Source organism: Felis catus, chromosome E2, assembly GCF_018350175.1.
Source record: "Felis catus isolate Fca126 chromosome E2, F.catus_Fca126_mat1.0, whole genome shotgun sequence".
Classification (NCBI taxonomy): domain Eukaryota; kingdom Metazoa; phylum Chordata; class Mammalia; order Carnivora; family Felidae; genus Felis; species Felis catus.
The window spans coordinates 1,105,522-1,130,491 of record NC_058382.1 but is presented as its reverse complement, the minus strand read 5'-3'; the positions used below and the strand labels follow the sequence as shown (position 1 = coordinate 1,130,491).

Below are 24,970 nucleotides of genomic sequence, written 5' to 3'. Positions count from 1 at the left end.
CAGTGCAGAGCCTGCTGAGGGGCTCGAACCCACAAATCTTGAGATCATGACCTGTACCAAAATCGAGAGTTGGATGCTTAACCGACGGGGAGCCACCCAGGCGCCCCTCGTGGGAAAGTCTTTTTGTGTGGCTCTGTTATCTTGTTAATTTTATGTTTCTTGGTAATTTACTTTTATTACATCTTGTGAACGTGTTGGCTCACGGCAGATTGGGATGAATAGGTTGGAGCTGAAATTTAAAGGATGGATGTCATAGGGTGCCTGGGTGGCTCAGTCAGTTAAGTGGCCACCTCTTGATCTCCGCTCAGGTCTTGATCTCAGGGTCACGAGTCTGAGTCCTGAGTTAGGCTCCGCACTGGGCGTGGCACCTACTTAAAAAAAAAAAGTAAAGGGTGGGTACTAGGTATTTAGCAGACTTTTACTGAGTGCTTATCATATGCCAGCAAATGCTCTATCATGTATTAACTCTTACAGCTCCCATGGCAAGTCTGGGTGCTGGGTATTATCAGAGATCAGAGTCCTCATGACACAGACAAGAACCTGATGGGTAATATGTCTGGGGTCACACAGCTTGTAAATGCCCGATTCCAGATTAAAAACCCTGGGAGGATGAGCACCTGGGTGGCTCAGTCAGTTAAGCATCTGACTTCAGCTCAGGTCATGATCTCCCAGTTTGTGAATTGAAGCCCCTCTGTGCTGACAGCTCAGAGCCTGGAGCCTGCTCCGGATTCTGTGTTTCCCTCTCTGTCTGCCCCTCCCCACCGTTCATGCTCTGTCTCTCTCTCTCTCTCTCTCTCTCTCTCTCTCTGAAAAACAAAGAAAACATTAAGAAAAAAAAAAAAAAGACCCCTGGCAGGCTGGAGTTTGTTTTGTTTTGAGATATAATTGATGTATAACATTATGTTAGTTTCAGGTGTACAACATATGATTCGATATTTGCATACACTGCAAAATGATCACCACAATAAGTCTTGTTAACATCCATCCCCTTCCATAGTGTCAATTTTTTTCTCTTATGATGAGAACTTTTAACATGGCAGTCAGGGTTTTAATTCCAAAGTCTTAGCCATAGTAGTGTTCCACAGCTGTGTCTGTGCAGGATTGAGTACATGTCTACAAGTGTGAGCGTGTGGTCCGTGTGTGCCTGGGATAATCCGGAAATGAAACTTGTGGGGAGGCCCAGAAGAAGAAGGGGGCATGGATTCTACAGGAAAAAAAAGAGAGAGGGAGGGAGGCCAGTGTACTTGGGTACAGAGAACCAGCCACCACACCTAAGGTGGGGCTGGAGGGTGAGATGGCCCAGGCAAGGCCTCCTGAGACCAGGAAGGACTTGGTACTTTTCTTGAATGCAACAGGTAGGCATAGAAGGAGTCAGGTGGAGTGTGACCTGAGCATATGGGCATTTAATAAAAGTTGACTAGAAGCTTTGTGATAAACGGATTAAGAAAAGACAAGAATGTATTCACCGTTCTATGGGGTTTTCCCCAGAATCCTCCTGGCCTCATTAACTGACAGGATCAGGGTGGCTAGTCTGATTAGAGCTTGCACAAAAGCACAAAATGGCATCAACGAACAGAAATTAATCAGGTCTTTGTGTGCCCACATACCAACCCTACCACTCATTTTCTGAATTTGTGGCGTGAAATTTGCTGTTTTAAAAAAATACAAATTTGGGGGGGGGGTCGCCTGGTGGCTAAGCGTCCGACTGGTCGGACTGGTTGCCTGGTCGGTTAAGCGTCCGACTTCCTTCCCGGTGATGATCTCAAGGTTTTGTGAGATTGGGCTCTGAGCTGGCAGCACAGAGCCTGCTTGGGATTCTCTCTCTCTCCCCCTCTCTCTGCCCCTCCCTCACCTGCACTGTCTCTGTCTCTCTCAAAATAAATAAGTAAACTTTTTAAAAAATATAAAAATACAAGTCTTTGAAATTTTAACTATCCATAAAATGGGAGGACACAAAAATAGAGCAATAATATGGACGTAGAATTAAATCTTTTATTCATTCAGCATCCCAGTGGTGTGGCTACAGTTACCCAGATAATGTGATTTGTAGCCAGAAATCAATATGGAGAAATGCAAACTCAATTTCATCTCTGCTGGATCCTACCCTTGGGTGGAAGAGAACAGGAATCAGAAATAGATCAACATAAAATTGTAGCTCTGAGAAAAGCAGTGAAGGAAGGAATGTTTTTCATAAGGAAGGGGAATCATTGATAGGGGAAAAAAACCAGTGAAGAGAAAGTTTCCTAAGGAATGTATATTTGGACTGACACAGAGGGGATACCTGGAGGGAAGGAGGTGGAGAGGGTAGGTGAGTGGGTTGTGCAAATGTCTGTGTCTGGTGTAAGAGGAGTTTCCAACACAGGATGAGATCATTTGTATGGATTCCTGTTTCTTCTATTTCATTCGCTTTATCCTCAACTTTTTCTAATATTTTGTTATTTATTCTGAGAGAGAGAGAGAGCAGGCAGAGGAGGAGCAGAGAGAGAGGGAGAGACAGAATCCCAAGCAGGCTCTGTGCTGTCAGTGTAGAGCCCGAGGAGGGATTGATCCCACAAACCGTGAGATCATGACCTGAGCCGAAATCAGGTCGAATGCTTAACTGACCGAGCCATCCAGGTGCCCCTAAAATTGAACATTTTTATTGAAGTGTAATGCACATACAGAAAAATGAAAAAGTGGAAGTAGATAGCTTGGTGGATTTTTACAGAGAAACTCTCCTGCATAAACGACCTCCAAGATCAAGAGGTGGAGGGGCGCCTGCCTGGTGCAGTCGATAGAATGTGTGACCCTAATTTCAAAGTCATGAGTTCAAGCCCCAAGTAGGGTTTGGAGCCTACTTAAAAAAAAAAAAAAAAAAAAAAAACAGACCAAGAGGTGGAATACTGCCAGCGGAAACTGCGAGTAGAACATCTCACAATTCTGTTTAGTTCTGGGATGGGGTCCTCCTATGCAGCCCTCCATGTGTGTACCTATCCCAGTATCTACTGTGGTTCCCCAAAGTAACCGATATCCTAAATAATATTGATAGTATTATGCTATTATGCTTTTTTTTTGTTTTGTTTTTAGTTTATTTATTTATTTTTGAGAGAGAGAGAGAGAGAGAGAGCGAGCAGGGAAGATGCAGACAAAGAAGGAGAAAGAGAAAGAATCCCAAGCAGGCTCCGCACTCCAAGTGCAGAGCCAGACACCGGGTTTGAACTCACAAAACCGTGAGATCATGACCTGAGCCCAAGCTGGATGCTTAAACCGACTGAGCCAACCAGGTGCCCTTTGTGGGTTTTTTTTTTAAATGTTTATTTATTTTTGAGAGAGTGAGAGAGAGGCAGAGTGCAAGCAGGAGAGGAGCAGTGAGAGAGGGAGACACAGAATCCAAAGCAGGCTCCAGGCCCTGAGCTGTCAGCACACAGCCTGATGCAGCGCTTGAACCCACAAACTGTGAGATCGTGACCTGAGCCAAAATTGGCAGCTTAACCCACTGAGCCATCCAGGGCACCAATTGTTTTGTTTTGTTTTTTAAAGTAAACTCTACACTCAATGTGGGGCTTGAACTCATGACCCTGAGATCAAGGGCTTCATACTCTACTGACTGAGCCAGCTAGGCACCCCTTGTATGCTTTTGAAATAACATAAATGGGAATAAACAAAATGAATTTTTTCATTTCTGCATTATTTCATTCAACATTATGGTTGTGGTTATTCTGTTGCATTCATTTACATCGCTATCAAATATAACTCTGTGACTTAATGATAATCTATCCTCTTTAATGTTGGACACTTAGATTGTTTACAACATGGGGATATTGTGAATTATGATGACATAAACACTCTCATATATGTCTTTGATGCACACGAGTAGATTTTTCTGTTGAATATATGCCCTGGAGTAATACTGGTGAGCTATATCATGGAGAATACATAAATGCACATTTTGTAGATACCAGTCAAAACATGTCCACAGTGAGTACTCACCAGTAGAGATTGAGACTTCTAGGCATTCCAGTCCATGCTGACAGAATGATTTTTCTCATTCTGGCAGATATTTCTTAGAGTGTTATTGTAGTTTTTTTTTTAAGTTTATTTGTTTTTGAGAGAGAGCATGTGTGTGAGCTGGGGAGGGGCAGAGGGAGAGGAAGAGAGAGAATCCCAAGCTTTCCTGCTGAGTTCTTACTGTATTGTATTAAAAATATTTTTTTACTACAGGTTCTTAAATATATTCTTCCAGGTGGTCTTCTAGAAGCTTTATTTTACATTTCAGAGATTTAAAAAACTCATCTAGAACTAATTTTTGTAAATGGGGTAGGACGGGGGTCAGGATTAATTTTCCCCTTTCTGAATATTCAGTTGACCTAACACTATTTATTGAAGAAAAAAAAAGGCTTTCCTCTCTGCACATGCATTTCAGTGTCGTGTTGTATAGAAAGCAAGTGACAGTATACATGTCGATCATATCAGGATAACATTCTGTTCTGTTTCCTTATCTGTCTATCTTTGTGCCATGATCACGGTCTTAATGAATATAATCTCATAATCAGTTTTGTTTTGTGGTTATGTAAATCCTGAAATATTATTATTCTTCAGAATTGTCTGGGCTATTTTTAGCCTGTTTATGTCTAATTTTAGAATCAGCTGTCAATTTTCTCACACAGACACACAAACACAAGCCACTTGCTGGATTTCCAATGGTATAGCATTGAGTTCACAGAGAAACTTGGGGATAATTGATGTTTCCCAATTGGAATTGGGTCTTGCCATCCGTGAACATAGTTGTCCTTTATGCCTATGATATTTATTGATATTGTGTATTTCTGTAGAGGACTTGTACATTTTCACTGGAGTTTTTCTTCGATATTTCATGTTTAATGGTAATATATATCATTGAGGTTTTTTTTTTTTATTTTAAGCTGCTTGTGTTATTATACAATCCAGTCGATTTTGGTAAATTGGTCTTGTATCAGACATTTTGCAAAAATTCATTTTGCAAAAATTGTCTAAGATTTGTAGGATATTTGATCCTTTGTTGGAAATAAAATCAGGAAATGTATAAATAATGATATTTGATACATTTTCTTGCCTTTTTTACCGGTAAAAAAGTATTCCAATGTTGCATAGAGTTGAAAGTGGCCCTCCACCTCTCAATTTCAAGGAAAAAACTTTTAAGGATAATTTTTGCTGTATTTTGTAGAACTTTATGATATCAGGGATGTTCTCTTCCTTCCTAGCTTACTAAATGTCTTTTTTGGTAATGAGCACTGACTTTTATGAAGCACTTTTAATGTACCCAAGAAGATGATTATATTGTATTTTCCTAAATTCTATTCATGTGGTAAGTTACATCAATATTTTTTTAGTTTAACCCAACTTTTCATTTAGAAAGTTAACCCCACTTGTTTTGTGATCTATTATTCTCTTTATATGTCACTGAATTTGATTTACAAACTTTGTTTTCCGTGAGATGTCCTGATCTGTAGTGTAGTTTTCTTTAATGCACTTGTAAAATTTTGTTATCAGGGAGCTGCTGAACTTATTAACTAAAAGGGGAGTGTTCTCACTTTTTTATGCTCTGGGAGAGTCTGTGTAGGATTAGACTTCTTTCTCTTTTAAATGTCTAGTAGAATTCATAAACTCCTGAAACTGAATTTTTTTTTAATTATGGCGGTGCTGAAATTAATTATATACCTCTTCTATTTCTAGCTGGCACTCTTCAAGTATCTACCAGTTGGTGAAACAGATCTTCAGAGAAACAAGTCAGTACGAATTGAATATCCAAAGTTGAATCTCTCTGAGAATTCTTGTTAAGAATGGCTTTAGATCTCAGAATTTCATGTCAGGGAGAACCATCTACGAATGTCCCTGGGTCAGAAAACCTAGAGCATAAGCCCAGCCAAGGACCAGCCATTCAGGGGGAAGAGATCTATGAGTTCCCCAGCACTCAGCTCAGTTTATTTCAAAACAGTAATAACTCATGCGCAAGGGAGGAACTGCAAAATCTCTACAACTTATTTCACTCATGGCTGCAGCCAGAAAAACACAGCAAGGATGAAATTATTTCTCGTTTGGTCCTGGAACAGTTTATGATCAATGGCCACTGCAGTGACAGGTCCGTGTTGAAAGAGAAATGGAATACAAGTGGCAGAAACATGGAGAAATTCATGGAAAATCTAACTGACGATGGCATGAAACCACCTGGATTAGTGAGTAAAGGGTTTTGACTCCTGGGGTGAGGGGCAGAGGTGTGTAAGGATTAAGTACAACCTGTTGGAGTTGCCTGGAAGTAGAGACAGGAGAGTCATTGTAGACCCACTTACTAGTTCTCACCAAAGAGACGCTTTACCATTGCTAAGAAAGCAAAAATGAAAGCAGATGTTTTATAGGCATCTAGTCAGGAGGACATATAAGAGCCACTATCTAAATTGATTAGAGCCAGTGAGATGGCAGGAAGGCTCAGTAAGAAGTTGACGATAGAGCAGAAACCTCAAGAATGGGGAGAAGTACCTTAACACAAGCTTGCTCTCCCCTCAGAAAGCCTTAGTATTAGGCTTTTCTCATTGGGAAAGGCACAGTAGCAAGAAATTACCATGAAATTTAAGGCCAGCAGAGATAAGAGCAGAGCAGTGGGTGTGGCAGCACACAGTAGAGGGATCCTGGGAAACTTGATGAGTGCAGGTCTTCCATGAGATCTATTTCCCCACAGTAATCAGGCTTTGTTTATAGGTCCACGTCCACATGCAGGGACAGGAAGCCCTCTTTTCTGAGAATATGCCCTTAAGAGAAGTCATTGTTCATTTCACCAAACAGTTGTCAGCAGGAACCCCAACAGGAGAGAACATGGGGACACCGTCCTGTACTCCCCAGGATACTTCTCTGGCAACGGGACGAGGTGAGTGGGGCAGGCCAAGGTACTGGAGGGATATTCTATGTGGACTTCCTCCTGGCTACAACTTCACTGAGTCACATTTTTGCCCTCACAGGAGATGAAGATAAAGAAAATGGTGGCAACATTGACCAAGTAAATGACGGTATTACTAGTCAAGGCAATGAAATCCCTTCTCTACTCATTATCCAGGAAGAGGGCTGTCCTAGGCCTGAAGACGACAGTGTTTCTTTGAAGAATCCAGTCAGTTCTGGAAGAGCAGGTCTAGCTATCTCCGGGTCCCAGGAGGGGTGCCCAAAAGGACCCCCTTATCAAGATATCCTTATGGAGGTGGGACCAGGGTTTCTCTCTCAGCCAGTCAAGGTCACCCCTGAGCCTGTTCCTACCCACCAGAATGAGGGAATCTCCACATGTGAGGGACTCCAAGAAAGATCCCATGAAGTTCCCAAACCATATAGATGTGAAAAGTGTCCCAAGATCTTTAGGTATTTCTCTCAGCTAAAAGCCCATCAGAGAAGACACAATAATGAGAGGACATTTATTTGTGCCGAGTGTAACAAAGGCTTCTTCCAAGCATCAGACCTACACGTGCACCAGATGACTCATGCAAGAGAGAAGCCTTTCACATGCAGCACATGTGAAAAGTCCTTCAGCCACAAAACCAACCTCAAGGCTCATGAGAGAATCCACACGGGAGAGAAGCCCTACGCGTGTTCCCTTTGCCGGAGAAGCTACCGCCAGTCATCCACCTATCACCGCCACCTGAGGACTCACCAGAAAATGGCCTTCAAGGGTGCTCCTTCCACACCAGAAGCTTCCTCAGCTGCAGCCCCAATGTAATGTACATAAATGTATATGCAAGTATGTATATTTCCATCGTACTTCTCTGTTTGGAAGATAATTCCTAATTTCCTGATCGTATTCTCCATTTCCTGTCTTACTCCATTAAAATATAACTTTAAGGAAGTCAGGGAATTTGTTTGTTCACTGAAGTATTTCTGGTACCTAGAAAAATGGCTGCCACATTTCCAATGACCAATAAGTAATCTGTTGAATTAATTAATAAAGGTGTAATGTTGGTGTTTATTCCTTAAAATCCAGGAACGTCCAGCCCTATGACACAAACGGCAGTTCCCAGAGGTCATGTGAGGCTTTCCCTCTGCTCCCCTGTCCTCTGTCCACACCCTTCACCTTCAGTGGGCCGCACGTACCTAAAAAGGTGGAGAGAAGAGGCAGAAACTCAGAAATCAGACTGAGGCTTTGAAAGGGAAACTTTATGTTCAAATGATAGATTCCTTTAATTCACTGGGAACATTAACAGCTAAGCTGACCTGATATGATTGGTGATGGAAAGTTGCCGAATGCTCTTTTATTGACAAATCACTACCAAAAAAGTCAACTACTTTGCATTCCTTTTTTTCCAGAGATGGAAGGTATGGGGGGGATGGGGAGTCTGTTTGCAGAACTAGTTTGAAAGGGCAGTTTGGGGAGAAGAAAAGATTCCGGGCACAGCTGAGGCAAAAGCACATTTACTGGTTATTTGGAATACACTCGTGAGCCGGTTTCGACCAGGTATTGGGGCTCCATCGCACTGAGAAACCAGAAGGTACATGTAGAAAGGGCTTGAATCATGGAAGGGGGTACTCTGTGGGGTAAACTGTGACATTTCTTTCGGTGCATCTATAGCACAGAAAGCTACGCGGCCACAGATAGTAGTCTGCTGTGTGGGAAGCCCATTCACCCATCCTCTTTCCCGGACTGTCTCCATGGGTTTGCTATTGTCAATATTCTTGCACATACCTCTTGGTGCAAGGGAAAGCTTTTGTTTGGGAAGACCTCTGTGAGGCGGGTTATGAAATAATACAAAATATATATGCTGGGGGGTGCCTGGGTTACGTGGCCAACTCTTGATTTCAGCTCATGGTCTCACAGTTCGTAAAATCAAGCCCACTGTTAGGTTCTGTGCTGACAGCATGGGACCTGCCCGGGATTCTCTCTCTTTTCCCTTCCCTCTCTGCCCCTCTCCCACTTGGGCGTACATGCTCTCTCTCTCTCTCTCAAAATAAATAAACATTAAAAAAAGAAGAACCTATGCTTAAAAAAAAGAATATTGAAAATATATATGTTTGTCTCTGCCCCCCAGTTCCTGGCACAGAGCTCCTAAAACCCTTGTTATTTATTTTTTGTCTTTAATTTTTAAAATGTTTCCATTTATTTTTGAGAGAGAGAGCGTGCACATGAGAAGGGGGAGGGGCAGAGAGAGGGGGGCAGAGGGTCTGAAGCAGGGTCTACACTGACAGCAGAGAGGCCAATGAGGGTTTCGAACTCATGAACCATGAGATCGTGATTTGAGCCCAAGTTGGATGCTTACCCGACCGAGTCACCCAGGTGCCCCATCTTTGTAATTTCTTAAGTGATGACAGCACTAGAAGCACCTTTTGTTCTAATATTTGGTCTTTGACCCTGGTTCCTGATACAGAACCCCTAAATCCTGTGGAATTTCCTTGGTGATAGGAGTGTCTTTCATTTCAGTGATGCAACTCCTGAGTAGCTTCAGGATGGGGCGTGGTCACCAAAAAGACCAAGCCATGCGTAGAAGCTTGGAACTTTCTACCCCATCCTTCAGACGTGGAGAGGGGCTAGAGATTGAGTTAATGATCAATCGTGCCACACAAAGTTTGGGGAACTTGGTGAACAGCCACGTGCCAGGAAGCTGGTGTACCCCCAAGTCCATAGGGACAGGACCTCCTGTGCTGGGGACCCTTCTAGATCTCGCCACAGCCTGGCAGCTTACAGATGCACTGGTACTCACAGAGACTCAAGAGACAGGCATGTCCTAGGGACGCCCAAACAACATACAGGACTGCACGGTCCCCCAGGACCAAGTGTGATGAGGGGGATGGGTGTGAAGAGAGTCTGGCTTCGAGAAAACAACCTATCCCATCTCTGCAGATGTGACGATGCACTGGTGGAAGAACAGAAAGTTGGGTGCACGCCTTGGTACAGCCCAGAGTCCCACACAGACGTGAAGACTCACAGGTGGTCAGGGAGAAACCAGCTGGGGCCTAGAAGTCTTTACACAGAAATGCTTGCCCCCAGGGCCGAGAAGCCTCACTCCAGCTGGGACAGGAAGGTGGGAGAGTTGCGGGCTTTACAGGAGGGGTGGGAACTTTCTAGCGGGTCAGCAGTCATCGTTTGGACGATTTGCAATTTACTAACAATGGTGAGGAGGAGCTATCAGGGCTAAGGTCTCCGGCAAGAGCTACGGGCAGGGAGGTACGAAGGCTTCAGCGGCGGCTCTCAGTCCTTCAAGGCCTCACAACCTCCACAATACTGACAATGATAACCGGGTGACAGCTCGTATGGGGGCACAGAGTGGAAGTGTCACCCAGAAGCCATATTTAGGCTTTCTCCCTCCGAGGGGAGAAATCGTTACTGATGGTGGTGAGGGGGCAAGATGGCCTGCGGGGACACCGATGACCTGGAAAGCCTCAGGTGGAAAGCGTCTCAAGCAGGCTCTGCTCCGCCAGCACAGAGCCCAACTCAGGGCTCGAACTCGCAACACGTGACATCACGACCTGAGCTGAAATCAAGGGTGTAATGTTTAACCGACGGAGCTGCCCAGGAAGCCTCTCTGTGCTTTTAAATTGTGGGTCCAGCTTTGTTTCTACCACTGCTGTGTCCAAGGACCCCAGTCTGGCAACATCATAATGTGGTCTCTGAATCAAATGAACTTTCATAATTTCCATACCACATCTGCCGATTTCTCTCTTTATTTCAATTCATTCTATGGTTTCATTTCCAACTTGGTCCTCCAATTTCCCTTTCCCCTTCTTTTATTTTGCTTTACTCTTCTAGTCTATTACATATTTCATTCCACTCATGATTTCTTCAATGTCTCATTTCAATCTTAAGTGGGTTTATAAAATGTTAGACAAATTCATTCGTGTATAGCTTTGAGGTTTTGATCTGTTACATAACAAAAATCAACTGAGTAAGTTTTAAAGATCTTACTGGCTTTATTCAATGATTCATGAGTCAGGCAGGATCCCATCCAGTAAATAGAAAGGAGCTCCAAGGAGCTGTACAAACTGGAAGACTTTTATAGGCAGAAGGGATAGGACAAGGAAGTTACTACCAAAAATAGATTGTTTCAGGCAAGGTTACCTTCCTTTGGGGGACAGTAGAGCTCTATCAGGCAGATTACCTCACTAGTGCTGACCAGGTAATTCCAGATTGACCAGCTTAAGATTCCACACCTGGGAGAGATTGAAACCAAAATTGAGTTAGGTATTAAGTGTTAGTTTGATGACATGGGCTTAGGACAAGTGACTCTATTTGGGGCTCCTTGTCTCTTTTCTTAACAGTTCCCTCTGGTATACTCACCCACTCCTCCCTTCAACCTTCCAACCCAAGGGAATGGACACTTCTAAATTCGTAAGGATCCACAAGACACATTTCACCCTCAGTTATAAATTTATAAATATTTATAAATATTCAGTAAAATTGGGGCTCCTGGCTGGCTCAGTCAGTTAAGACTACAACTCTTGATCTCAGCTCAGGTCATGATCTCACAGTTCTCAGGATGGAGCCCTGAGTCGGGCTCTGCGCTGAAAGCACAGAGCCTGCTTGAGATTCTCTCCCTCTCTCTCTCTGCCCCTCCCCTGCTTGCTCTCTCTCTCTCTCTTTCTCTCAAAATAAAGAAATAAACTTTAAAAAACATCAACTCTTTAAAAAAAATATTCAGTGAAATATCCATTGACTTGCCTTTATCTAACCTGTTTGCTGGATTGATTATTGGTTCCATTTGTTTTAAAAATCTTACTAGTCAATATGCACGGTATGTGGAAGGTCATTGCTAGTGGGATATGTTCTGCCATATTTACAATTCTGTTCCCATGGTTACTTATCAAAAGACACAGTCTCTTTATTTTGGTTATTTATTACATATAATATACTGAAAATAATTGAAATATAAGTTCAAGAAACCCCTAGTGCTTTGTTTCAATTATTTCTAAATTTAATATCCTGGAAAAACATGTTTAAAATGTTACTGAGTCTGGGGTGCCTGGGTGGCTCAGTCGGTTGAGCGTCCAACGTCGGCTCAGGTCATGATCTCATGGTTTGTGAGTTCGAGCCCTGCGTCAGGCTCTGTGCTGACAGCTTGGAGCCTGCCTCGGATTCTGTGTTGCCTTTTCCCTCTGCCTCTCCCCCACTTGTGCTCTGTCTCTATCTCTCAAAAAAAATAAATGTAAAAAAAATTTTTTTAATGTTACTGAGTTTAAAAAGGACAATAACATAAGATTAGGTAATTATATCGTATGTATCTTTATGTATTCTGCTCTCTGAGTGTTTTTCAAGCACCTTTAAATTTTCTGGCCACTTTTAGTACTGCAAATTACAGATTATATGTGATGAATTGTTGTTCCTTTATTTTTGAGGCAAGAATGTTTGTGCACAATTTCTTTCAGAGGAAACTTACCTTTAATAGAATTTCAGTAAGTGATACATGTTATATTTAAAACATACAATGTGGGGCGCCTGGGTGGCTGAGTCGGTTGAGCATCCGACTTTGGCTCAGGTCATGATCTCGCGGTCTGTGAGTTTGAGCCCTGCGTCAGGCTCTGTGCTGACAGCTCAGAGCCTGGAGCCCATTTCAGATTCTGTGTCTCTCTCTTTCTCTGACCCTCCCCCGTTCATGCTCTGTCTCTCTCTGTCTCAAAAATAAACGTTAAAAAAAATTTTTTAAAAAGGAAAAAAAAATAAAACATACAATGTTATTTTCACTCTAGTTAGCATTTCTTAGACATTTTTCATGTGTTTATCATTATTTTTCCTCTAAGCATTACCATTCACAGGGCACACCTGGATGGCTTGGTCGGTTTGATGAGGGACCATAAGGCAAGCTGAAGGCCAAGTACAAGCTAGCACAACCCCACCCCCACTCCCAGGTGGGATATGTGTGACATTCCTCAGGCCCTGGCTGCCCAAGAAGAAAGGAAAGAACACAAAACAAACACTTAAACTGATAGAGTCTCCATCAGTTTACAAATATCTCATCAATGGCCTAATCTCTAGGAACTCCCTACTGTCTTAATGATAATGCTTTGCTAGAAGGGAAAACAATCTTAGCTTGACAATAGCTGGGCTTCCCCTAATCTGTAAATCCTCTTTAGCATATGGAAATACCTTTAAGAAACTCCCTCTTGGTTTTACCTCCCCCAACTCCACAGTATATAAGCACTCTGCACAGTCCCAGTGCAGCTCTTCTGGCCCACGGGTCCTGTCGCCGTGTTTTAATAAAATCACCTTTTTGCACCAAGGACGTTTTCGAGAATTCTTTCTTGGCCATCGGCTCTGAGCCCCACCATCACCCCCAAACCCCATCAGGTTGAGCCTCTGACTTTTAAGTTTATTTCTTTATTGGGGGGGGGGGGAGGGAGAGAGAGAGAGAGGGGGAGAGAGAGAGAGAGAGAGAGAGAGAGAGAGAGAGAGAGAGAGAGAGAGAATCCCAAGCACGCTCCACTCAGTGCACAGCCTGATACTGGGCTCAATCCGACGACTTTAAGATCACCACCTGAGCTACTATCAAGAGTCAGACACTTAACTGACTGAGCCACCCAGGCACCCCAAGCCTCTGACTCTTGATTTCAGCTCAGGTCATTCGTTATTCCTAGGATTGTGGGATCCAGCCCTGAGTTGGGCTCTATGCTGGGCGTGGAGACTGCTTAAGAATCCCTCTCTTCCTCTACCCCTCTCCCCTGCTCACACTCTTGCTCACTCTCTCTCTCTCTCAAAAAAAAAAAAAAAGAAAAGAAAAAAAGAAAAAAGATTTACCATCCACATACATTGCCAGTCTTATTTAATGTTTTACCAATGTGATTAGTTACAGCTCTGAGATAACACAGTCTGTTATGACCTCTCACACATACATTTTATTTATTTATTTTGACAGAGAGTGAGAGAGAGACAGATCGAGAGAGAGAGAGAGAGAGAGAGAGAGAGAGAGAGAGAGAGCATGAGCAGGGCAGGGGCAGAGAGAGAGGGAGAGAGAATCCCAAGCAGGTTCCACACTGTCAGCACAAGGAACCCAACAAGTGGCTCTATCTCACAAGTGGTGAGATAATGACCTTGGCAGAAATCAAGAGTCGGATGTGTAAATGACTGAGCTACCCAGGTGATCTCACACAAAATTTTTTTTTACATTTTTATTTTTAATTTGTTTTTGTTATGTTTTGTTATATTCCACTTTTAAGCAAATTTTTACTTTTATGGATTTGAATATGCCAATTATTATTATGTCTTCCTGTTCACACTTAGAAAAATTTTAATGTTTATTTTTAAGAGAGAGAGAAAGACCATGAGCAAGGAGGGGCAGAGAGAGGGAGACACAGAATCCCAAGCAGGCTCCAGGCTGGACTGTCAGCACAGAGCCCAACTCAGGCCCAGACTCATGAGCCTTGAGATCATGACCTGAGCCAAAGTTGGAAGCTTAACTGACTGAGTCACCCAGGTGCCCCTATTCCTATTCACACTTACTGATGATTTGTCCAGTTCAAGATTATAAAAACCTACTATAATACATTTATATTGGAGATTTGTTTTTCCTCACATTTGAATCTTTATTTACTAGTTCTAAGAGCTAAAAATGTTTCTACTTTATATTAAGCTCTAAGATGGGAGCTGAAATTTTCCTTTAATGTTTTCAGTGAAATCTCCAAATATTGTAATACTCTTATGAAAAAAAAATTTCCCCAACTAATTAATAACTGATATCAATTCCTGATTTGATATCTGATATCTGATATCAATTCCTAGCGCCCCTCCATTTCTTTTTAATTTTTTTTTCAACGTTTATTTATTTTTTGGGGGGGACAGAGAGAGACAGAGCATGAACGGGGGAGGGGCAGAGAGAGAGGGAGACACAGAATTGGAAACAGGCTCCAGGCTCTGAGCCATCAGCCCAGAGCCTGACGCGGGGCTCGAACTCCCGCACCGCGAGATCGTGACCTGGCTGAAGTCGGACACTTAACCGACTGCGCCACCCAGGCGCCCCTCCATTTCTTTTTAAAACTTTTTTTTAAGTTATTTATTTATTTAGTTGAGAGAGAGAGAGAACGAGCAGTGGGAGACTAAGGAGGGGCACAGAAGATCCGAAGCAGGTTCTGTGCTGACAGCACTGAGACTGTTACAGGACTGGAACCCAGGAACCATGAGATCATGACCTGAGATGAAGCCAAATGCTTAACCGACTGAGCCACCCAGATGCCCCCCTCTATTTCTTAATTGTATTGAAATTTAACCCATGGTCTAATAGATATATAAAAGGGAATATATGTTTTTCTAAAGTCCTGATAGTTCCTCCAAACCTCCTCTATACTCAGTCTCAACATCTCAGCCAAGAGCAAATCCATCCTTCTAGCTGCTTGGGACAAAATTTTTGAGTCCTCCCATCTCCTGTTGTATTGTGACCCAATGAGGATACTCTTTGAGAGTGAGCTGGAAAGGAGAGTGAGGAAGAAGAAACCAGTCTCTATCCTTTTGTAGGACCTGGGTTGGATTCTGCTCAGGCTGTGCCACCTGTTCTGGTTGGCCCCTCTGACCACTAGTTCCTGTGGCTGCAGTGGCACTGATACATCGGGGCAGGCAAGTGGAGGGTTTCCAGGGCCATCTTCCACTAGACCCCCAACCCTACCCTCATGTATTTAGTGTCCTAATATAGAGGAGGGTTTTTCCTGGAAACTTCATCTTCCTCTAACCGTTATGTTAAGTCTGAGGGCCCTGGAGGGTCACTCCCAACCTAAAGTCCTGAATCCAGGCCAGAGATCATATGCTAAGTTCCCAGTGAGGAATCCAATGGGACACAGTGTGGAAGTATGAAGTGCAGTTTCTCCCAATCCCACTGTCCCTGTGTCATCTGCATGGAGGGAACCGCAGAGAAGCGCACAGCTGCAGAGATCAGAGACCTCAGTGTGCAATCCACCTGAGCCCTCCACCAGGGCTGTGACCTGAAGCAGGTCCCCTCACTGCCCTTGCTGTCTATTTTATTGGGAATGCTAGCAATCTCCCTCCCTGGGTGTCATATTGGAAACTAGGAGAGTTCTCGGGCGCTAAAACCTCATGCACCAGTTGGTGCCGGGCTCTTGACTTCCTGGCAAGAAAGAATTCAAGGGTGAGTCAGAGTAAACAACAGAAAAAGTTTTATTGCAAGGTGAAAAGTACCACCTCAAGGACGAGGGAGAGCATGTGCAGTCAGGAGGACCGGAGTCCCGCCGGGTGTATATGGGGCTCTGATTCTGAAAGGTGGTTATAATTTGGGCACTAAATATTAAAGTGAGGTTCTGGGAATATGCGTGGATTTCCAAAAACTCTACGTATCATTGCACGTACTCTAAGGTAACGATTATGCGCAGGCACAGCCTGATTTCAATATGACTAGGTCTTTGTACACATGCGAGCCAGGGCTGGTGCAGCAACTTCACTTAGTCAAAAGCAGTTGGATTTGAAATTGCACCAAACCAGTACATGACAATCCATTTCTCTAGTTAAGGCAATTAGTTAATTTTGGAAAGTGTATCCTTTAAACTATTTGGCCATGATAATTGCAGAAATGAGGTGTCCTTTTGGATGTAAATACCCAAGAGGCCCTGTGTTTTCTCTCACTGTGGCGCTAATCACTGTCAAGATTTGAATGTTTTATTCATTTGTCGTCCACATGGCCCCTCCTGAACTTTATTCCAGATTCACTGCATTATCCCCTCCTCTTAGAGCCCTTTCTGGGTTGCCCAATCTAAAGTTGCCCCAAATCCTAGTGTCTTCCCTCTGCTTTTTGTTTTCAGGGTCCCTAGGGCTCTTTGACATTCTCTTCACCATTTATGTAGATCTTTTGTGGAGCTCTGACTCCACCAGTGGAACTAGAGGTCCTCTTCCCATCACTCCACAAAATCACTCAACATGGAATTATTTTGAACTAAGGCAATTAAGAAGCAGCAAAAACGAGAGGGGGGCCTGGATGGCTCACTTGGGCTTCCGACTCTTGATTTCAGCTCTGGTCATGATCTCATGGTTCATGAGATTGAGCCCTGAGCCCCTTGTAGGGATCTGCGCTGACATCGAGTGCAGTGCAACTGGAGGAGAGCCACGGGTATCTGAACTCTGATTTAACTCTTGGTAATAAGGTTGAAGCAAGGAACATGGAGGGAGGCCTTCATAATAGGACTCAAGGCTGCCTCTGTCAGTGGGGACCATAATAGTCTGGGATCCTCTTTCAAACTGCCAAGCATTTTCTGGGCCACATATGCTGAGTAACAAGTAGAGAGGCCAAGAAGATGACTATGGTAATGGGTAGGATGGGGCTGTAGTGTGGCAGCACAGTTGTGAGACATGTGGCAAAAAGAGTGATGTGCACATGGAGAGGGAGTGTGGAACGCATGACCCCAGGGCCTTCATAAGAGTAAGACTGAGCCATGTATGGTAGTGTCTCGTAAAAGTGATCTGAGCAACTCCATGGTCATGGGTTGTTGTGGCCATGCAGGGCAGGTCAAGAGCTTAGGGGCTGTCTGCTCACGTGCCTATTGTTCAGGGGTAATACAACGAACAGTGGGACCATTATGAGACAGTGAATTGAAATAGGATAATGTTTATTAGCTTCCACTGGTCGTGCACACATCTTTCATCTCAAAGACTCCATGGAACAACTTGTTTATTTTCCTTGTAGCCCTCGAAACATCAGCAACGATGTATTAGGCTCCGGGAGCAGGCTGAGCTTCGCTGGGTGTGAAAATTGTGTGCAGACACTTAGGTGATCAGCGGCAGAGAGCCCTATGCAGATACACGATTACATTCTCTCAAAGGAGAAGAGAAGCCGACCAGAATATGCCTTTTCCCTTCGCCCCTCCAAGCAGACCTTGGTGGCTCTTTCCCTAAGAGGCCCTTGATCCGCGGCGTCGGAATTGTGGAGACTACTTTACCCAGAAAGCCCAGAGCCTAAGCGGCAGCGTCGCTCTCCAATGAGAGCTTCAATACAGGAGACTTCCCGTGTAGCCCGTTCGACGGGGCGGGACTTCCGGCTGTCGCTGAGGGCGGCCATGTTGGCGCTCTTAGTTTTGCTCACCTGGTAACAGGTTCCGGAGTTCCGCTTCCACACTGACATAACGGGACCGAGAAGGTGCGAGAGGAGGCGCCAACCCTGCTGAACCGTTAAGGGTCGGGGTCGCCACGTCTCCCGGGCTACCCCGACCCGAGAGGGACAGGGACCGCCCGCCCGGGTGACCACCGCCCACCCACAGAGTCCGATGGCGGTGGCCGCGCCCAGGGACCCGGCTGAGGTAACCGCGCGGCCCCAAGGAACCTCCCCGCCCTCCCCCACCCAGACCCTCGAGGCCCGAACGCGGGGCGCCTGCTCGCGTCCCTGCGGCCCAGGTCCGGTGTCCGGGCCGGGAAGGCGCTCGCGGGCGGGGGCCCGGTGTCTCAGCGCCGGCGTGACGGGGTGCGGGAGCCGGCTGCAGGGGAGGGGCACGTGGTGAGGGGCGGTGCAGAGCACTGAGGCACAGAGGCTGAACTGCCAGCCGAGTCGAGTTGTAGTCTTCAGAGCCGGCAAGAGTTCGGGGAGCCTTGATCCCTGGAACCCGCCGTGGCCTCCCGCATCCACGGCTGGACACGCCCCCATTTCCCGGGGCTGCAGGGGCGTTTTTGGAACCGACGCGACCAGGTGGGCGGGGCCCCGACCCCCACCCCCTTGTCCTGGATTGTTGTGTCCCCGGGACTCTTTTAAGTGCCATTCCGCAAGTTTGGGGTCTGGAGACCCTGGAGAAACCCCAGGCCCGTGCCAGGAGTTACACGAAGGTGTTTCCGTTTGTGATAATCGGTGTGGGGACGGTTGTCCCAGGACCTGGTAGCGAGGTGTGCACACGCTGGAGTTAACACCCAGCCGGAACTATTCAGGAAACGAGCGGTCCCTTTGTTTCGGTTGGGAACAAGGAGCGGGGGCACAGGAGTCAGGACCCGACGACTGCCTGAGAAGTTGGGTGTCTCTTGTGGTGGGAATGGGAAGCTTGGATGTGAGCAGGGACGTGACATTACCAAGGGCCTCATGGGATCCACCCCGCTATAGCATGAAGTGTAGACTGCGGGTTCAGGGAGGAGGCTACTGTCATAGTCTCGGTGAGGGTTATTGGAGCAGGGCCCTGGCTTACAGGTCGTTGGAGTCGGGATGTGTGTTTTAAGAAGTGACAACTCTATTTTCTAATGTTTCACCCTATCATGGGGTGAAACGAGGATTCAGGGATACTTCCAGGGTTTTGTTCACATGGACATGGGGATGAAGCTCAGCCAACGGAGATGAGGAAGCTGGTAGTCTGAGTGATGTGCGGGCAGGAGATGTTTTGGGAGCACTGAGTGGACGCATTAAGTAGGCAGCAACACACAGCTCCGGAAATCTGGGGAGGGGTTCGGAAGGGAGACCTCTAAAAGTATGTGGCTGCTGTGTGGGCCCAGGCGAGTGAGCTGGGGGTCACATCTGCGAGGAGCAGTCTTCTGGTTCTGCTGGTAGAGCGATTATGGTGCCAGGAAGAAGGGGGGAGAAAGGGAGTTCGGGCCCCATACTTGGGTGATGGTGTGACTTGAGAGATGAGGGATGTAATGGCCATGAAGGGAGAGTGTGTGGGGACAGGATGCGCGGGCAGGCGGCCGCGGTTTCTGGCAGAAGAGTAGACGCGAGAGGGATGCAGAGGCTGAGGAGTGACAAGAGCAAGAGGACGACAGTCAGGCCTGAGCCTGTGGAGCTTCTCCACTCTGCGAACTCTGCCAGGATGTGTGAGGACGGTGGTGCAGCCGGGGCGAGGGGGGAGGGTTCGTTCATGCTGGAGGGTAAGGTCGCCTGTGACCTGCTGACCTGGTCACCTGTGACAGACACTAGGTCCTGCCGGTCTGAGGCAGGGTGGCCTGCACAGAAGGATCTTGGGGCTGCCACCACTAGTGGAAACCACGACAGGTCTAGAGTGGCGTTGGATCCTGTTTGTCTCTACCGAGCACACTCTGGAAGCTGGTGCTCACTGTGGTGTGAGGCCTAGAGCGAAGACCCCTGTGATGCCCTATCTCTGTGTGCTGAAAGGCAGAGGGACTCACTTGGCCTAGTGGACGTTCTCCTCCTCCCTCTTCTGCTGCCGGTGAGGTTTCCGGGCCACACAGCCTTCTCCTCGAAGGTGCGTGTGCTGCTTAGCCCCTCGTGTGGGTTTCAGTTCCCTGCCAGCCCGTGGAGTGACTCAGACAGGCCAATCACGTCCTCTGACAAAGCAGGAGGCACCCCACCCTCTCTATCCAATGAAGCCTTCATCCTCCGGCTCCTGGTTGTTCGCTCTTTTTTCTTTTTTTTAATTTTTTTTAACGTTTTTTATTTATTTTTGAGACAGGGAGGGACAGAGCATGAACAGGGGAGGGTCAGAGAGAGGGAGACACAGAATCTGAAACAGGCTCCAGACTCTGAGCTGTCAGCACAGAGCCCGACGCGGGGCTCGAACTCAGGGACCGCGAGATCATGACCTGAGCCGAAGTCGGCCGCTCACCTGACTGAGCCACCCAGGCACCCCATGTTCACTCTTTCAGAACACAACAACCACGCTCTGGGCCCGTCTGGGTGCAGTGTCCTCCTGTCCCAGGCGGTGAATACCTGTGGGTAATAAAGTGCTGTCCGTCTCCTCTGTACGGGGTCAGGTGCCGTGTGTTTAGTCATCCCATTGCCCTAAGATGGGATGCCCGCCCTCACCAGTGGGATGAAGAGGAAGTGATTACAATACAAGTCGCATATGGGGAGGCCGGAGACCTTTCTGCAGCGTGGGACAGTGAGGCGGTGTTGACAATAGGCATGTGGTTGTGAGATCCAGTTTCCAGCATTGTGTGTAGTTAGGGAGGGAATGTGCCTGATGGCCTGGGGACCTGGTACTGAGACTTATGTGACCGTGGCCGCCACAGAAGAATAGCCTGGTATGAGTGGGTGGATCCTCTGTGCCAGGTCCACAACTTGGATACGTACTTGTCCACGTGCCTCTTGTGTCGGCAGAACCCTGTGATCAGTGGGCCCATGAGGAGGGAAGAGCACCTTGGCTCCCAGCACTGGGGCCTGGTTTCTCCTCTGAGATGGGAGAATGGGGGAGGATGGGCATGGATTAGGGGTGGGTGGGGGAAGGGATTGTGGATCTTGGGAAAGGGGCTTTTTGTGGTTTCAGCTGTCCCCATCATGCCAGGGCAGGGTGACCTTCGAAGACGTGGCCGTGTACTTCTCCGGGGAGGAATGGGGTCTCCTGGACGAGGCTCAGAGATGTCTGTACCAGGATGTGATGCTGGAGACCTTGGCCCATATAACCTCCTTGGGTAAGACCCTCAAACCCACCCCTGTGCCCTGGGCTAGTCTCTGCCCTCCCCATGTCCCCAGCAGCAGTCTGTCTTTACTTTGGGACCACGAGTACTGCTTCCTTCCCCAGTTCCCCGGGTGGGTGCTGTAGTAGGTAAGGCTGGGGTCTGTGCACTGCCGTCCTTCCTGGAGTGGGACCGGCTTTCCTGCTGACGTGCAGGGAAGAGGGTGGAGTCTCGCGGTGGACCTAACGGACACCAGCTTCACTACCCTCTTCCTGCCTGGGTGACTTCGTCCACGTGCAAGGCATCTGCATGCTCCAGGTCAGCTGCCTTCTCTAGCTGACGCTTCGCCGTGCCTGCCTGTGCCCGCAATTGCTTTCTCCGCCAGAGTTACTGCTTCCACGGACCATGGGCTGTTGTCACGAGACCCCCTTCCAGAGTTGTCTGGGGACTCTTTAGTTCTCTTTCCCATAGGCTGTCATGCGCTGGGCTGTTCTAGGCTGCTGGTGGCCACTCATCTGTCCGCTCCTTCTCCTTAGTACCTGTATCACGAAGGTGCCATATCCTTGCTCGTGGTGGGAGTGGGGCTGGATCGGGGAGCCTGTGGTGGTTCACAGTAGGTCCAGTGACCCACCCACAGGATGGCTCAGAGGCAGCCAGGCCCTGCAGAGTGGCACCTGGAGGAAGACGACGTCAGTGTTGGGTTCAGATTGCCCCCAAAGCCTATTCTCTTTGACTAGTACTTTGAAGCCAGTGGCCGTACTTCATTTCTGTCCTTCCTTGCCCTTTTATGGTGCTTTGCCGAATGTCATCCCTGTTACTTGTCAGTTCTACTCTAACTTCCAGCCCGGGGTGAGCGTCACAGCTCTGGGCTCCACATGGCACCGGTTTTTCTCACCACTCCACCTGCAGCACTCTGCACAGTGGCCGCTGTGTATTCTGTCATGAGGTGTGGCCGTGTTCTTAAGCCGTCCCTGAACACCACCTGCCCTGTCACAGTCCTGTTTCCTTGAGCCTTGACACACCCTTCTGCACGGCATTGGTGTCACCACTATAAGTTCCTTTGGAAAGCTGTTTGCAGAGGACTGAATTGTAGACGTTTTGCCTCCTCCCTGTCCCACCACATGCTTGGCCTTCATCTCAGAAGGCCTCTCTCATTCAGTGTTCTTTGTACCCCACTACTGCTAAGCAGCCCCATCCTCAACCTCAACCAACTCTGTGGTCCTGCAGACAGGCCCGTGCATGGGTTCCCGGGTTTGTTGGCCACACATTTGTAGCTCGTGTACTAGCCTCCCTCCCGTCAAAGTCAGCCCACGCTTCACCAGCATTTCCTGCTTTCAGGCTGCTGGCATGGAGCAGGGGACGAGGAGGCACCCGAGCAGAGCGTTTCTGTACAAGGAGTGTCACGGGGCAGGACTTCCAAGGCGGCTGTGTCCTCCCAGAAGGCCCCCCCTCGTGAGGTGTGTGTCCCGGACTTGAGGGAACTTTTACATTCGACCGAGCACCACGCGACACCTGGTGGACAGAAACTGCACAAGATGGGGGCGCGTGACAAGCAGATGTATTTCGACACAGACCTTGCGCACCAGCAGCAGCGCACTGGAGAGAAATGCTTCGGGAGCAACAGGGGCGGAGCCTCTTCTTGGAAGGACTACACATTCTGTGTGTCCAGGAAGCCCTTTTCCTGTGGCGAGGTTGTGAGGGACTTGTTGGGGAGCTCGAGATTCCTCCAGGATCGGGCCACACACACCAGGGAGAAGTCAGACAGGAGAGCTGAGTGCGGGGCGGCCTCTCACGGAAGGAGAACTCCGTGCACCTCGGCAGAGGGCGCCAAGGACCTCACTTGCAGACACACCCTTGTTCGTCACCAGAGACACCTCAGCAGAGAGAGATGCTTCATGTGCAGTGAATGTGGGAAATCTTTTAGCAAAAGCTACAGCCTCAGTGACCACTGGAGAGTGCACACTGGGGAAAAGCCTTATGAGTGTGGGCAATGTGGGAAGTCCTTTAGGCAAAGCTCCAGCCTCATTCAACACCGGAGGGTTCACACTGGAGCAAGGCCTCACGAGTGTGACGAATGTGGGAAATTATTTAGCAACAAGTCCAACCTCATTAAACATCGGAGAATTCACACTGGAGAACGGCCGTACGAGTGCAGCGAATGCGGGAAGTCCTTCAGCGAGAGCTCTGCGCTCCTTCAACACCGGAGTGTGCACACTGGAGAGAGGCCTTATGAGTGCAGCGAATGCGGGAAGTTCTTTACCTACCACTCCAGCCTCATAAAACACCAGAGAGTTCACTCAGGATCAAGGCCCTACGAGTGCAGCGAATGCGGAAAATCCTTTACTCAGAATTCCAGCCTCATCGAACACCGAAGGGTCCACAGCGGAGAAAGGCCTTATAAGTGCAGCGAATGTGAGAAATCCTTTAGCCAAAGCTCTGCGCTTCTTCAACATCGGAGAGTTCACACTGGAGAGAGGCCTTATGAGTGCAGCGAATGTGGGAAATTCTTTACTTACAGTTCCAGTCTCCTAAAACACCAGAGAGTACACACTGGATCGAGGCCTTACGAGTGCGCTGAATGTGGAAAATCCTTTACTCAGAACTCTAGCCTCATTAAGCACAGGAGAGTTCACACTGGAGAAAGGCCTTATGAGTGCAGCGAATGTGGGAAGTCCTTTAGCCATAGCTCCAGCCTCATTAAGCACCGGAAAGTGCACACCGGGTAAGGGCTTGAGGAGTACGGTGAATTTGGGAAACGTTTACACGTGTCTTCCATTTCAGTGACTGTTCAAATATTCACACCAGAAAAAAGGCTTTATGAGTTTTGAAGGTGGGAAATATTTACGTCCGTGTCCAAGCTCCTAAAACACCACAATGTCACCTCAGATGAAGGCCCGGGAATGTGGCCAATGGGAGAAGGCGCTGACTGAAGTCTAGCCTCGGTGCACTCCAGAGAACTCACACTGAAGAATGGCCTTAGAAATGCAGTGACTGTGAGAAAGCCTTTAGCCAAAGGACTTACCTCATCGGAGATGACAAATTTCAAATGGGAGACCTACCTGAAATGTGCAGGTATACAGCATTTAGGTGTTCAGTGTGACAGCGCTGGAGGAGAGCCTTTCGGAAGGTGCCATTTGTCTGTGTTGAACCTCATACATCTTAACATCCACAGGAACCCCAGGGATGTGGCAGCTGCAGTGCACTTTGTGAACCTGCCCAGGGCCATGCTCCAGTGTCAGGGCAGGTCCCAGATGACCATGAACAGCCCAAGTACTTGCTCCTTCCCCACTTTTCCACCCTGAGGAGGTAGGGCATGGATCTCACCCACTTTTGGCCTAGAGGACTGTTGGTGCATTGAAAAGGTGGACTGCATGTCTCAGGGCTGTTATTGTCCTCGTGGCTCTAGAGATGGAAATCCCAGCCTCCCAAGTCACCAACCCAGCAGTCACCCTCCCATTGCTCTTGTTTGTACCATAATAAAGGTCTTACTGTTTAAGTCACTGTTAATCGTGGGGATTCCATTCACTGTGTGCGTGTATGAAGTTAACTGTGTTTGCTAGCATGAGCATGTGGACAGATTCGTGTGCCTTAGAAGGGACAGTGTGACGGCAGAAGGTAGCTCTCCAGTCAGAGTTTAGTTTGTATGGCTGCTTGAAGACTTTAAGGGAAGGCTGAAAGGCTCTGTGATCCTAATTTATAGTTGGATGCCAGGATATCTTGTAGGGTCAGAGTTTCAACCCGAAGAGT

At 47.2% G+C, this 24,970-nt stretch overlaps 4 protein-coding genes across 10 annotated transcripts in view; 3 read left to right on the top strand and 1 right to left on the bottom strand.

Moving 5' to 3' along the window:
- The window catches only part of LOC101093223 (zinc finger protein 211), a 31,417-nt gene extending 25,598 nt beyond the window's left edge, over window positions 1-5,819 (top strand). Inside the window, exon 4 of the mRNA XM_023244874.2 lies at window positions 5,692-5,819. Coding sequence (XP_023100642.1) covers window positions 5,692-5,723 — 32 coding nt within the window. The 3' untranslated portion in view covers window positions 5,724-5,819. The remainder of the gene's footprint in view (window positions 1-5,691) is intronic.
- LOC102901659 (zinc finger and SCAN domain-containing protein 4) lies at window positions 5,799-7,837 on the top strand. Its single transcript, XM_019819002.3, has 3 exons — window positions 5,799-6,191; window positions 6,712-6,877; window positions 6,969-7,837. The coding sequence occupies exons 1-3, from the start codon at window positions 5,799-5,801 to the stop codon at window positions 7,709-7,711; spliced, it is 1,302 nt and encodes a 433-aa protein (XP_019674561.3). The 3' UTR covers window positions 7,712-7,837.
- Window positions 7,838-7,934: 97 nt separating this feature from the next.
- On the bottom strand, window positions 7,935-19,955 carry LOC109494701. Of its 3 annotated transcripts, none has more exons than XR_002149692.3 (3): window positions 17,985-18,118; window positions 11,039-11,130; window positions 7,935-8,082 (listed from the first exon to the last, which is right to left on the bottom strand). XR_002149692.3 is itself a non-coding variant. In XM_045047332.1 (2 exons), exons 1-2 carry the CDS (start codon window positions 18,537-18,539, stop codon window positions 11,083-11,085), a joined length of 603 nt encoding a protein of 200 aa, XP_044903267.1. In that variant the 5' UTR covers window positions 18,540-19,955; the 3' UTR covers window positions 10,777-11,082. The 3 variants fall into 3 exon arrangements, 1 of the variants encoding a protein (XP_044903267.1); XR_006590856.1 differs by having other exon boundaries at window positions 11,079-11,130; XM_045047332.1 differs by lacking the exon at window positions 7,935-8,082 and having other exon boundaries at window positions 10,777-11,130; window positions 17,985-19,955.
- On the top strand, window positions 12,092-24,730 carry LOC111557975 (zinc finger protein 154-like). Of its 5 annotated transcripts, none has more exons than XM_045047319.1 (4): window positions 12,092-12,096; window positions 18,162-18,198; window positions 21,117-21,238; window positions 22,562-24,730. In XM_045047319.1, exons 3-4 carry the CDS (start codon window positions 21,205-21,207, stop codon window positions 23,947-23,949), a joined length of 1,422 nt encoding a protein of 473 aa, XP_044903254.1. In that variant the 5' UTR covers window positions 12,092-12,096; window positions 18,162-18,198; window positions 21,117-21,204; the 3' UTR covers window positions 23,950-24,730. The 5 variants fall into 5 exon arrangements, with proteins under 5 accessions (XP_044903254.1, XP_023100645.2, XP_023100646.2 ...); XM_023244877.2 differs by having other exon boundaries at window positions 21,112-21,238; XM_023244878.2 differs by lacking the exon at window positions 12,092-12,096 and having other exon boundaries at window positions 18,061-18,198.
- The last annotated feature ends 240 nt before the right edge of the window (window positions 24,731-24,970 follow it).